Below are 14,953 nucleotides of genomic sequence, written 5' to 3' on the forward strand. Positions count from 1 at the left end.
AATCATCGAAATCATCGCAATCGTGGCCTATCAATAAAGTCGGCAAAACATCAAAGGACCAGCCGTTGATCGACGGACGAGACCCTCGAGAAGTTGGCAGCTTTGGACAGATATTCCGCATACACAAAATGGCCATATACAGACTATATTCCATGGCCAATAGCTGGGCATTAACTATCACTGCAATTGTTCTTAAAAAAATGGAAAATAATTAACCCCCAAAAATAGTCAAAATACTGCTTGAATTCATTGAAAAACTTACGTTTTATTGACTAAACTCACAAGAAGAAGGCAAAAACATAGAATAAATAATTTAGCACCGACGGGGAAATATTCCACCGCTCGGCTGTCTCAGTTTCATTGGACTTACAGCTAATTTAGCTAATTTTGCTCTGCACTCTTTTGCTATTAGCAAATTGGGCCGAATAAAAAAAAAAAGTGATATATTATATATACAATATATATATATCGTACATACAAATGTAACTAGTTGGTAACTTGTGTGCGTTTTGCGACAATGACGATCTAAATGGATAACACTAAGTATGCTCTAATTATAGGAAACTCTGTAAGCGGCGTATACTTTTCGAAAGCACCTAAACTTAAGTTACGATCTAGCGAAATATCAAATAGTATTTGGGTTACAATTTCACTGCTTTCTCTCTCTCTCTCTCTCTCTACTTTCTACTTTCTTTTCTCCTTTCTTTGATCCCGCCCATCGCCTTTGATCCTTGCGATCCTTTGTCTTTAGTTGTACAAATAAAAAAAAAAAAAAAACACATCAGTTAATAACAAAAGGCGCATAAAAAAAACACAGAAGGCCCCAGCTCCAATGGTTTCAATGGGATAGTAGTAGTAGTAGCTCCTACAGCTCCTACAGCTCCTCCAGGCAACGGACATTGGTCAACATGATCCGGGTGAGCCGCCAAACCTGCTTGGCCGCATTCTCCAGGGCACCCGGCGACTTGCCCTTGAAGAGATCCATGTTGGGCAGGAAGTAGTGCGGACAGCGGCGGCACTGCAGGCAGGATATCAGCTGCAGGAATATCCCATTGATGCGGTCCGCGATGCAGTTCTCCTCCCACTCCATCTCGCGCGGATGCTTCTCGCACTCGTAGAGCAGCAGGGTCTTCAGATGGTACGACGTCACCGGATTGCCGGGCAGGTCCAGGTGCCGATCTCGCAGGGTCTTCAGGATGCTCAGGCAGCGTCGTCGACTCGCTCCTGGAATTTGGATGATTCGCAAATGGAAAGGAGTTGATCAGTACTCAGTAAAGGTAATGCCTCTAACTTTCAGGTTTTGTATGGGAATTATGGTACATATATGTATAATATATATGGTAAATATAAATATATCATTGCAAGCAAGTATAAGAAAATGCTTAAGTGCACTTAAACCTAATCAATTCTCATTACGATTCTATCAGTTCTATAAAAAACCCAAAGTTAGTGGCTAGAACTTGCTAGTAAGGACCACAATGGTTTCTTTTTCGTGCTCCACAGTCTGCCCCTTGGCCCAATGCATCATTATGTCCATTCGATGCCATCGATACGAGTCGAGCACTATTGATTTGAAACGATTTTGACAGAACCCCTATAGTTGAATCGTTCTTAGTCAGTGAAACAGCCACTGATCGATGGGCTTGGTCAGTGGAACGCTTTCTATCTCAAGTGCATCACCATTTGGAGCACTTGAGAAAGCTTGGCGATTCTCGAAACCTGCCTCATGCCTTTTGTGCTGATATCAAGTAAAAGTGTGGAAAGGTATACTCTATATGCAAAGTGGCAGTAAGTCTAAGAGATAATGCATTGAAGGTCCTGCTGGTAAAATGATATTACATTCTGTAGATAGGTCTTACTGCTGAAATGATATTACATCCTGTAGATAGGTCCTTCTAGTGAAATAATATTATATTCTGTAGATAGTTCCCTCTAGTGAAATGATATTATATGACATTCTATAGATAGTTCCCTCTAGTGAAATGATATTACATTCTGTAGATAGTTCATTAAGGTGAAATGATATTATATGACATTCTATAGATAGTTCCCTCTAGTGAAATGATATTACATTCTGTAGATAGTTCATTAAGGTTAAATGATATTATATGACATTCTATAGAAAGTTCCCACTAGTGAAATGATATTACATTCTAGTGGTAGGTCCTTCGGGGGAAATTATATTAGTTATAGTTCTAGTTCCCTTTAGTGAAATGATATTACATTCTGTAGATAGTTTTTAAACTGCTGAAATGATATTACATTCAATAGATAGTTTTTAAACTGCTGAAATGATATTACTTTCTATAGATAGTTTTTAAACTGCTGAAAGAATACTACTTTCTATAGATAGTTCCATGCTACTGAAATGATATTACTTTCTATAGATAGGTATTACTGAGTACTTTCGAGTTATACCCGTGCAAATATCAAAACACTCTCCATATTCTCCGCCCTCCCCCTCCCCCCTTCAGTTTGATTGATCAACCATATACGTACGTATATGGGGTACTTATGTTCTGGTTTCCATTTCTCCTTCGAGAGGCGGACGTACACAGGTACATACATATAAACGCGGTCTGATTCCTAATTTATTGTGGCCCCAGTGCGTTGGAGCACATAAATCATGGCTACGTTGGCACGATGTCAGCCGGGCTAATCTCGGCTCCGGTCCGATAATCACGTCTACGGCTCTTTTTTTTTTACCCCGCTCCGGAGCTTCTTGCTCCGGATTGCGCTTCACATTTGGACTAATCAATGGTGAACGATATTGCCACAATATTGGCACTCGACTTGTGGGGGCGAGAGAAGTGCGATTTGCGATTCCAAGTGCCAATCGAAATCGATGCCATGTCAAGTGGACGTTAATTTTGGAGCTGCCAGTGAGCGTGCTAATTATAATTATAGTTTGCGATCGTTACACTTATGTACCGCACCTTAATCCAGAAGAAAGTTAGTCTGGGAGTCATTAAATTAAATGACAAACACGCGGGTGAAAAAGTCGGATCAATATCGATCAGAGATCGTTGAATGGTTTTTGATTTGGGTTTCAGTTTCAGTTTTGGTTTTAAGTTTGGTTTTGGTTGTGATTTTGATTTTGAATTTGGTTTCTGTTTCTGGCTTGATTTTCTGTTTCCCTCTTTTGCCTCGACTTCCAGCTTTTGGCTCCCAATCCCCAAAACCCAAACCCCAAACCCCAAAATCCAATCTTTCTACCTCTTTCGTTATGTTTCCTTTGCTTGCCCCCATGTGTGTGTGTGTGTGTGTGTGTGTGTGTGTCATCTCATGCCCGGCTCGCTGTTGTTTTATTTATTTGTTGACTTTATCTAATCGCCGAGATTTAAAATATTTATAAAATCGTTTAGAAACTTATTTATGGCCCCGCCATTGGCATTGTTCATACAGAAACCTGTTTCTCTACTTCTGTAGCTCCACTGTGGCTCTGCAGCTCTGTGGCTCTATAGCTCCATAGTCCGAGCAACTAACCGTCTAACTGCCTTGGGACTACGACTACCGCGAGACTGCGCTTATCTCTCGGTGATCAGCAGATTTGTGTGCGTTGTCGCGCTGCGACCAAATAACCAAAACCAAGAAAAAAAAAAACTGAAAAAAAAAAACTGAAAAAACTGAGAAACCGAGAAGCTAAAAAACCAAAGAGCTGAAGACTCCAACTCCCCGGGTACGAAGTATTGAGACTCCCCCCTCAACCAAACGATCGAACATCAGATTTATGATCGTAGCCAACTGGGCGACGCTGGCTCGTATCTCATATCATATCTGCGTCCGATAATCGCATGTCTCGTTCGGCAGTCGTCGTCGAGTGGACTCAATGGGAGTGTACGGAGGATACGGATACCCACTAATCGACGGCCATCTTATCGCCCTGCCTAATTGAATTGAGTCTGCAGTGCAATTTGCCGCCCAACTATGCAGATTCCATGTGACATCGCTGCAAGGTGATTGTGTGTGTTGTACATCGATTTTAGATACTAAGCTCAAAAGGTAGGGTGTTTTCTTAAGATATCTTGTCTCTTACAACCAATCAAATATGATACATCGTTTAGAGAAGCCTTTAATCTCTTTAATCCATTCTTTAATCCAGTTCCCACATCCTTAGACAATCCACTGATTTGAATTCATTTAGTGTTCGTAGTAAGCTTGAAATCCATTTACTGTGCTAACCGATCACCTAAAACCGAAATGGAAGTTAGCTCCACTTCATTCTTCTCCCAGCCAGCTGAAAGATCTTCAAAATGATACGATGTTTCTCCGTCGCACGGTTAATTTACAACCAATTACGGGCGTATCAAGACCAAGTCGCTGATTTGATGGGAATAAATCAATTCAGCTTAAGTGTGTCACTGATTACTGATTGGGGGACGACACTGGAGGCACTGCCCAAAACATGCCCGCAATACGGTAGCCACTCATGCGGCACTGAGAGAAATCAGAGTGTACTCATTTCATATCCGATTAGGGAAGTAAGGAAAGATTATACATGTATCTATCTAATGATATCCCACTTCTATAGTAATAAATTGAAAGGCGTGAAATGTGCTACTAATATATGATAAATTTGAAAGATAGCGGGATGCTTTAAGCCAAGGCAATGCAACTATGTAACTGTTAGAATCATAAGCTTCTTTGGAATACTTTCAGCTAGTGTGTGTGTGTAGATAGTTAAGAGCTCTACCCCCCCCGTCTCTATCACGAGAAGCCCCCACATGGAGATGGGCGGTACAGCCAATCAGAGATTTCCCGACGGCAACTCACCTTGGAGCAGCCGGTTCTCGGCGTCGGTGAAGCTGAGCACCCATGCATCGCCCTCCATGGCGGAGTTCTTGCCCTGCAGTGCGATGCACTCCTTGGAGAGCATGTCGAATCCCTCGGTCTTCACCTCGGCGACGATGTTCGGATGCGGCCAGGGGATGCCCGGCAGCGGCCAGTGGGAGGCGGATCTTGGCCAGAGGCCGGCGCACTTGAAGGCGGGCGTGATCTGGACGATGATGCGCTCCCGGATGCGCAGCTTCACCTCCGTGGTGTCGGCGATCATCTTGACGATGTCGCGATAGGCGCACTTATCGCATGCCTGCGCCACCAGCGTTTGGAACCTGGAGCGGATCTTGCGGGCGGACAGATAACCACTGGCCGTGATGAACTCCACCCACAGTGACATGGAGCGCTTCCTGCCGTCACTCAGCTTGAGCACGGCACAGCCGGGCAGTGTGCCATCGTCGACAAAGTTGAGCACACCCATTTGATTCAGATAGATGATGATCTCGAATTCGGTGGGCGATATAACCTCCAATCCCTCGAAGCGTCCATTGTAGTCGTTCAGCGAGGAGATGAAGCGCGGCTCCTGCACCTCCACCTCCTTGAGCACATCCTGGACGATGCGACAGACCTCCTGGATCTGCTTGTGGATCTGCGCCTTGCGCACCTGGACGCGGTCCGCACAGTACTTGTTCATCTGGTATACCATCTTGGACTGTGCCGCAATCATGTCCGACGGCACCAGCATTCTCCACACGGCGGGGCACTACTTTTTTTCGTGTGGCGCCCAAAGTCTTTTAGTCTCTGCTCCTGCTGCTGGAATCACTGCTGCCAACTGCACTCATTACCTACGAGGCACACATGTAGTCAGTCACACACGCACACACGCACACACACGCACTCACACACACAAAAAACAATAAATAATTGTAACGGCACAGCGACGGTACTGCAACTTGATTGAATTAGTTTCTATTCTTTCTTTTGATTCTGCGATTCTTGCGAGCTTTGCAATCTTTTATAGCGTTGACATAGAGGAAGCTTCGATTCGGCGACGGGGATTCTATCTTCTAACTTGTATCTTGTATGATTGTATCTTGTATAATTGTATCTTGTATCTTGTATGATCTTGATCTTGTATCTTATTCGATTGTATCTTGTATCTTGTTTGATTGTATCTTGTAGCTGATTCCTAACTATAGCTTTTAGCTCTCCAATTCTCCGCTCTCTTTCTCCCGCGTCTTCTCGCGCCGTCAACTGAACATTGACTGATTTCGAATGGCGGGCGCACCGCAAGAAAACTGCCTCAGCCTCGGTCGCTGTCGACGTCGCTGCCGCCGCTGGCTGCGCTGCCCGGCTGGGCTCCCCTTTTCGCGTGCGAGCGAGACAGCCCCAGCCACGCGAGCGCGCTCTCACTCTCTCTCGCTCTTTCTCTTTTTCGCGCCTGCTCCCCAACATGGCTGTGCCGCTCGCTCTCGCTCTCTCTCTCTCACTCACTCTCTCTCGCATTATAGCTGTAATTTGGAAAACAAACAAAAACATAAAGTAACATAAAGCACATATAGCACACATAGCACACATGAAAAAATCGCCTGCAGATCTTTGGCTATAGTTTATTCTATAGAGTTATATTTGCGTAGATAAGCGCCGCTTTTGAGCCACCCTTCCTTTGGCTCCGCCCCCTTTGGCACTCTCTCTCACGCACACACACTCGCAGCCGGGCATCAGCTCGCTCACACAGATACTCACCCATACAGAGTGCTCACCTCGTTTGTTTGTTTGTTCTTTTCGCTTTATTTGCTTTGTTTTGGGCTCTTGGGGTTGTTGTTGCCTTTGTGGTGGGTGGAAACGGTGAACTGCATGAATTATTGGGGAATTGTGGGGTTCTTCTTGTGGGTTGCGGGTTTTTATTCTTGGGGGTTGGGGGTTTTTATTTTTGGGGGTTGGGGGTTTTTATTCTTGGGGGTTGGGCGTCGCAGGACACGTCTAATGTGCCAGACAGTGGCAAAAATAAACAGGATCCGGGATTATAGATATTGATTTGTTTGCTCCTCCAGTGTGAGTAGCCCAAAATGGTGACACAAGTTTGTTAAATGATAAAAGTCAATATACATATATAATTTATAACTTGTAACTCATAACTTGGCTGAAATTGGTTGCATCTTTCAATGTCCTACCTTTCCGAACTCAGTTCTAACATCGTATAGTAAATACAAAACTTTTCATTTTCCATTCATTTTTCGTATATTTTCATTTGCCATTTTAGGCAAACTATAGGATCACTCCTCTATAAACGATATAATTCAAATGGAAGTTGTTTAACACAATTATTGGCTTTTATCCTAGAACTGTAGACCTGAAAGCTAAGTAAGCTAAAAGTAATGGTTCCTTCTCTTTCGCCCGAGAAGTATCTATTTCTCTCCCACTCCCACCCCCCACTGTCGCCGTCTCTTTCGCTCGGCTACACGCCATTGAATTCCTTACCGAATTAATGCATATCTAATGTGATTAATGAGCGCTTAACACGAGCTCTCTGGACTCTCCCCACCTCCTCGGGAACTCCACCATATTTGCGCTGCGTCCAAGTTTTGGGGTCACCACTGACCCCTACTCCGGAGACCAGGAACTGGAGACGAGAAGTCCAAGTTCCAGGGCCAGGGAGCAAGATGGAGATGTAGTAGATGGGCTGTCCGCTGGAACATTAAGTTGCACTTTAAAGAGCGGCGGACAAATTATTATGTATAATTCAATTTGAACTGTGTGCCGGAACGTGCATTAAGATAATGCTAATTAACACCTCGGGGTTGGACTATACTATGCCTATATACCATGGCTATATCCTATGGCTATACCTATGCAATATTCCCAATTCCCCCAGTTGCTCTTACCCAACTCCACGCCGCTGCGAGATAAGCGTTGAATGGAGCCTGTCGGGGATTGGGAACGGTAATGGGAATGGGCATGGTCATGGGCATGGGCATGGGTATGGGGTATGGGTATGGCTAGAGGTATGGGCACCTAGAATGGAAATGGAAATGAGGCGAGCTGATAGGAGGGTCTGAAAAATGCGTTCGGAATCATTTTAATGGCCGCGTAAATGTGGAAAATTATCAAAGGAACACGAACTTAATTGCGGCCATTATCGCTTTTATGGCGTATAAATTGGAAATGAATTATGCAACAGCCGCAGCAGCGGCGTCTCGACGAGATCTTCATTAGTGCCCAAGGTCAGCTACTCAAGAGGACCGTAAAGGAGTTGCCGATATCATTGGATCTTTAGCATCGATGTGCAGGACTTATGCGTGTCACCGATTCCCCAATCCGCGATCCTCAATCCGCGATCCGCGATTCGATCGATCGGCGATAGTTTCCGATGCAATCCTATCCGGTAGTCGCGTCTTTAATTAAATTGTGTATGTCGCCGGCTCTCGGGATTCCCAAAAAAACACAAAAAAATACAAAAAAAAAAACGACTTCATCGGGAGGCGCTGCTTATCAGCTGCACGAGATCTCCACCTTCAATCCCGCCCAGCATCTGCACCGCAAAAAAGTGGACTGTCCTTTGTATATAAACAAGGTAAGCAGAAGTATATTTCCAATAGAAACTTTTCATTTATTTATTTTAATTATATATATCTATATATATCTATATTTATATATTTCTATTATTTTAATTAATTTAATGGCTCTTCTTTCTCTGTAGCACACATACGCTTTCTGGTTGTGCAGCAAATGAGCAAATGGCGGAAAATTAAGCAGGAAAAGGAGCATCCGCTGGTGCAGGAGAACCAGGAGATGGAGGAGGAGAAGCAGGAGCAGCACAAGAAACCGAAAAACAGAAACAGAAGCGACAACTGCAGCACAAAGATTGCAATCGCTGGCAGCAGCAACAACCCTTCGCCCGGCGATCCTCCCCTGCTTTTCTCCATTCCCTGCCATTCCATTCCCATTCCCATTCCCTTTGCCGGGGCATGGGATGTCCAGCAGCTGCCGCTGTTCCTACACGACACTCTGACCCCGCTGTTCCCTCCTGTCTCCTACTGATCCCCTCCTGATCCTTTCCAGCGCCTTTGTGGCGCTTTCGCAGGGGCGACACTTTGACGCGGACATGTTCATTTATCCGGAGATTCGGACCACGAGATGCAAGCAGGAGATACATTTGGTCTGCAGGCAGAGTTGGCAACTTTGTGGTGCTTCCAAAAGGAAGGATGCTTCCAGGACTTCTAGGACTATCAAATAAATGATTGAAAGTAATACAAGCGGGTTATCAATCAATGGAAACATAATACCCTAGATTAGATGTAGGATTTGGAAAGCTTTCAAACATTCCTTCCTAGAAGCCACACACGTTTGTCGGCTGGATTACGTGACTATATCATCGGGTTACCTCAAAGGAAACCACTGGTACCCCGAACTCTTGACTCCCAATCGAATGGAGTGCGGAGTGTGTGTGGAAAGGATGGGCAGCCAGCTTAAATAACTCGGCTTAATTAGGCCAAACAAAGATGCACCTTGCCACGATCGCTCATCGATCATTTTCCGATTGAACTGGCCGGAGCCCTGATAATCCCGGTATATATAACCTTTTCTCATCCTTCTCTTCATTCCTTTGTATACTTTTTTTGTATTTTCTCTTTTTTCTTCTGAATGCTTTAAGCCTTTCTTATTGTGCACTCGAGTTTGTCATTCGATATGATGGCCCCGTTGACAGGCAGCGTTTTTGATGAAGACAATCGCTGGCGCTTCTCTGCGGTACACACAAGTATCACATGTATATACATGTATATGCTCCTGATTTACCCCCCTCCTGGCTGACCCCTTCCCCCGCCCTGGCTGACCCTTTTGGAGACGGGAATCGAATTGGGAATCGAAAGCGATGGTGTGGCATGTGCAAAGGTCAGCTGGCTGCAACGAGGGCAATGGCATTCCGCGCTTAACATTTACCTGGCATTAGCCCGCCCTGGAGCCCTTGCCCATCTACCCATGTACCCAGTGGAGACCCAGAGATGTCGAGATGCCCGGAACCCAGCAACTGACTCTGCTTGCTGGCCAAGTGGCGCCTGCATCCCGTCGCGCGTCGTCTGCATATGCGGAATATGCGTGAGCGTCGCCACGAAATGAGACTGAAGAACAAGCTCGCTTGCCCCAAGTTCCCCATCCCCCCCCCCTCAATCTTAACCCACCATACATATGTATATACATATATACAGATACGCTCCTCTCGCCCAAGCAGCGCCATTAAAATCAGCGACATGCGGTTAAATATGCTTAAGTTTTTCCGCGGACAACTTGAAATTAAGTAGATGCCAAGATGCAAGCAACGGCTCAGGGGGGGCAGGAACATGCAAATTGTTAAGGCACTCCCCCCTGCAAGCCACCCCCCCCTTTGATTTGGACAGGTCCCATGTAGTTGGCTCGATTTATATTTTGTTTGGTCAGAGGAAATATCAACGCGTTTGCGTAAATGCTGGCTTAATCCATTCATTATGGCCATTAGGCTTTGTACGAGCGGCGTGATGGGTTCCAGTTTACTGTGTTCCCTTTTCTCTTCCTGTTGGGGATCTGCTCCTCCTCCACCTCCCTTTTTACCCCCCGATAATTGCAGAGCAATTGATTAATCCCAGCTCTGGTGCCTTGTCAACGGGCTGTAATCTTCTGCTTTGTACTTCTTTCCAGCTGGAGCCACTGACACGTTCCCCAAAGTTGAAGGAAGTTGGGTTTTTGGGGTAATTGCGTGGTAGCAGTTAGTCGGTAATTGCATGGGCCACAATCTGCAGCTAAAGAATGCGCCTAATGCCAGGGATAAGCGCTGCATATGCTACGATTTCCAAATTATACTCTTTAGCGATGACAAACAAAAGTAAGTGAAAATCAAATATTATCACTTGAAGTTGAGTAGTATGCTAGGTAATAGCGTTAAGTGATCCCCATTGGATCAGTGCGCCTGCCATGTGGCGCAGCATGGCCACTTTGGAGATCTTCCCACAGCATTCGGTTTCGAAGTCGAGACGGGAATGAGATCATTTAGCGATCGTTCTCATTTAAATTATAACCAAAAACACATGCAGCGCTGACCGTCAGTCGAGGAAACGGAGATCTGCACTGCGGACTGTGAAGTCTGGTAAAAAAGAGGAGTCCAACTGGTTGGGATATATATATATATATATATATATACAACGGGGAATGCAGGCTGTCTTATCGCTGGGCTTCATTTAAATTATGGCAACGATATTCGAGTGGGGCAGTCGTTGTGCTGATATTTGGTTCTCTGTTTTTGCATTTAATGCAATTCCCGCAGAACGCGCAACATGCGCTGATGAGCCATTAGGCCATTAGTCGCCTCTAAACGAGCCACCAAACGCGAGGATCTGGAATCGGAGGTGATGCTGCAGCGGAGGAGCAGAAGGAGCAGAAGGAGCAGAAGGAGAAGGAGGAGGAGGAAGCATCGGAGTGGCATTGGAAGATAAGGCAAGTGGAGCTGGCGCCCATTAACATGAAATTGCTATTATGGCCCAGAAATGGGGCTACCAAAGGCCACTTTGCATTATCGCAACTGGAATGGCATTTTTAGCATGAGGATTGCGGCGATGGACAACCCAGCTCATCCGCACCTCGCCGACCATCGATCACAGTTCTCTCCTTCTCTCTCACTCTCTCTCACTCTTTCACTCACTCTCTCTCTCTCTCACTCTCTCTTGGGGATCCTAAACACCGCCCTTCTGGCTGCCTCCTCCTCCGGCTGGTGGCATTTCCCATTGTAAAGTTGACAAATTTATGGCGCAAACACGTCGCAATCCCAGTTGGCTCGTATTGTACAAGTGTTTATTTTGATGGCCATCACAGCCAGTCGCTAATTAGGATGTCCCACCTCCCTGGATCATGGAGTAACTCTCTCAGTGGTATGTGGTATGTGGTATCTCGTATCTGGTCAGTGGTATCTGAGTATCTCGTATCTGGTATCTGGTATCCGATTCGAGGCATCTGTGGCATCATTAAAATCAAAATCATGCAAACGTTTAACTGCGCCACAAAAGTTGTCGCAACAAACCCACGACGAGATCTTCTGGGCAGGATCGTTAAAACGAGGCAGTTACAAGGCAGTTGGCCATTTCGAGCTGCCCAAATCCCAAATCCCGCCATAAACTTGGCAAACTGATGAGGCTGGAAAGCGAGTCTTGTCTCTGATGGTTCACAATTTGTAATTGAATGCATGTAAATTGATTTCATCTACCAGCGCTCATAATTTCAACAATTTTATGCCCACTATCTCCGTTTGGAGAGCGGCTATCTCTCGTTTGGCGGACAACGGACAACGGACAGCGGACAAATGGGAATTGGAACTTAATAAATTTCAGCGAGGCGACTAAGTGATGCACATGTGCTTAATATTATCGGCAAGTACACTTTAGGCCATTAGCAGGCCATTTAGCTGCTGTCCGTTGTCCCCTTGTCCTGTTGTCCGTTTATTTTGTCCGTTTGTCCGGCAAAACTCCTTCGCCGTCAACTCGATTGTGATGGTTCTGTGAGAGCTGATCATGTTGCTATCTTGAATTATGCCAGTTTTGTAATTTTATGCGAATCTTGTTAATTGCACATAAACTTTCAGACCAAGCCCCCCTTTTTCCTTCCCCTTTCCCCTCCCTATCTATGTGTCTCGTTCGTGCGCATTTTCTTAGTGGCACGCACGCAACGAAAGACTTAGGCAACGAACTCGATCGGCAGCTGCGTATGCGAAAAGAAGTTTGGGGACTCAAAACGAGGGGTGCGGAGCGAGAACAACATGCTAATGAGAACTTGCAAATCCAAAATGAACTAAAGTGAAACGCAACACGAAATGTGTATTTTCCCAAAGGAAATCCACACTTAGCCTGCTGTCAGGAACTGTCATTATCCACTGGACGTTTCCATTGTGAGATGGACAATCGGACAAGCGAGAAAATCACTGCGTTTCAATTGAAATGAATTCAATTCAATTTAATTCGTTTAATTACGTACAATTATCGGCTAAAGTGCTGACTGCCACTTGTCTTCATTTGAGCGAATGTGTTATCATGTCTAATAGCAACGCTTTTCATTTATATATAAAGTTTTGAATGAATAAGAATATCAAGAAATTCAATGGCAACACACGGGTTAAGGATATCCAACAAAGAACTGCCCCGTTTTCGCGTCGCATAATGAATGTTCGAAATCAATTTGCTTGGAGAAAGGATCGGAGTTCGATCTGCAATCGAATCCAGAGCCAGAGTGGGAGCACCGCTGGCGCCGCATTCGCATTCGCAGTTGCTGGCAGAACCAAAGACGCAGTTACTCTCTTCAAAAACGCATAAATTGCGGTTAATAACGCGCGCTTAGGCCACAACTCACGTCAGAATGCATCAAGGGGCACCGTATGGCGAATATTTATATTTCGCTCCATCGCCTTTCGACGCTCGCCCCAATGAGAAGTGGAAACAACAGTCCAACAGCCAAACAGCCACGCAAAACCAATAAAGGCTCCAACTCCAGCTCCGATTCCAGTTGGAGCTTGGGGCAGTCGCACAGCGCTACACTGCAAACAAATGGCAGCTAGTATAATCTCACGATCAGCTTTCTATAGAATGGTAAACGAAATATTTCTACGATTGCACACAAATATCAAATTGACATAGAAAGAATTTCATTTAAATCCTCCTGACTTATATTCAATAAATACTTGTTTGTTTAGTTTGAAAGCTGTAGCATAGGTTAACTATAGTTTTGGCTCAGTGTAGGTAAGAGTAAAGGGTTGGGGCAGCGTGACTGCGGCTGGGATAAATTATTTTGGGACAAGCAAAATATCACTTCGATTAATTCAAACAAAGGCCCCAGCACAGAAACGCAAAGCAACGAAATGAAGAGGGAAATAAAAGCTGAGCGCCTTCGGTGGAGCAATCCCTCCAAAAAGAAAAAACCCTCCCCCCCCCCCCCCCTCCCACTCCTTTCCCCTCTATGAGCCTCCCACTCAGAGGCTCTTGGCAAATAGAGTTGGCAGGAAGAATTGAAAATCGACATATGTGTCATGTGCGTGGTGAGTGGGGATTCAAAGGGGGGTTAGATTCCAAGAGAGAGCATATTATGTTAATACTTCCTCCTTCAACGATTCCAACTACGCCCATGTCCTGGTTACTAGAATTCTTGAAAAAGGGGGGTAGATTCCAAAACATTACATACTATGTTAATACCTCCTCCTTCAACGATTCCAACTACGCCCATGTCCTGGTTACTAGAATTTTTTAAAAGGGGGGTTATATATTCCCAAATCTCACATACTATTGCTGGATCTTCCTGTTTAAAGGATGCCCACTACGCCCATGTCCTGGTTACTGGAGCTGGTACTGTTTCCCCCCTTCGCCCCATTGCAGTGCCCCTTGTTGCTGGCCTTGTTTACTTGGGATTGAACTTAATTTGGACATGATAAGTTGCTCTCTGTCGGCGGGATGGCGGCATCCTTTCAAGTTGGCTCTCAGATCGCCTGGTTTATATGGTTATATAGGGTTATGTGCGGTGCATTGATGTTTTACTTGCAAATGGATTTAATGGGTTGCTTTTGAACTGAATCGCAGAATCGAAGGAGCGCACTGATATGCGACATGAGAATATAATAGTAATAATAATAACTAATGTGGTGATGAAGCAACTCTGCTTTAAATTCTATTTAAACTAAGTACTCGTTTGTATTCTGTATATTATTTTTAGCTATATATTATTTTTACTTGTATATTTTTATACCCGTTACTCGTAGAGTAAAAGGGTATATTATTTATAGCTGTATATTATTTTTACTTGTTTATTATTTTTAGCTGCATATTATTTTTAGCTGTTTATTATTTTTAGCTTTTTATTATTTTTAGCTGTACATTATTTTTAGCTGTACATTATTTTTACTTGTTTATTATTTTTACTTGTTTATTATTTTTACTTGTTTATTATTTTTACTTGTTTATTATTTTTAGCTGTACATTATTTTTAGCTGTACATTATTTTTAGCTGTACATTATTTTTAGCTGCATATTATTTTTAGCTGTACATTATTTTAAGTTGTATTTTACTTTTAGCTGTACATTATTTTTCGTGCGCTTCTCGCTTGTCAGCCACACGCAGTTTTGTTCACAGCAAAAGTGTCTTAAATTGCATGGCCGAGCACATGAAAAACAAGCAA

General features: G+C 44.4%; 1 protein-coding gene across 1 annotated transcript; it reads right to left on the reverse strand.

Annotated features, from left to right (window-relative positions):
* Nucleotides 1-240: 240 nt before the first annotated feature.
* LOC120456824 (protein mab-21) lies at nucleotides 241-6,025 on the reverse strand. Its single transcript, XM_039643873.1, has 2 exons — nucleotides 4,774-6,025; nucleotides 241-1,224 (listed from the first exon to the last, which is right to left on the reverse strand). Exons 1-2 carry the CDS (start codon nucleotides 5,519-5,521, stop codon nucleotides 875-877), a joined length of 1,098 nt encoding a protein of 365 aa, XP_039499807.1. The 5' UTR covers nucleotides 5,522-6,025; the 3' UTR covers nucleotides 241-874.
* Between the last annotated feature and the right edge of the window lie 8,928 nt (nucleotides 6,026-14,953).

This window comes from Drosophila santomea, chromosome X, assembly GCF_016746245.2.
Source record: "Drosophila santomea strain STO CAGO 1482 chromosome X, Prin_Dsan_1.1, whole genome shotgun sequence".
Taxonomy (NCBI): domain Eukaryota; kingdom Metazoa; phylum Arthropoda; class Insecta; order Diptera; family Drosophilidae; genus Drosophila; species Drosophila santomea.

Coding starts and splice junctions, on each gene's coding strand:
- LOC120456824 (XM_039643873.1), bottom strand. CDS start 5,521: ATGCTGGTGCCGTCGGACATGATTGCGGCACAGTCCAAGATGGTATAC. Junction 1,225..4,773: donor CGAGAACCGGCTGCTCCAAG/GTGAGTTGCCGT, acceptor TCCAAATTCCAG/GAGCGAGTCGACGACGCTGC.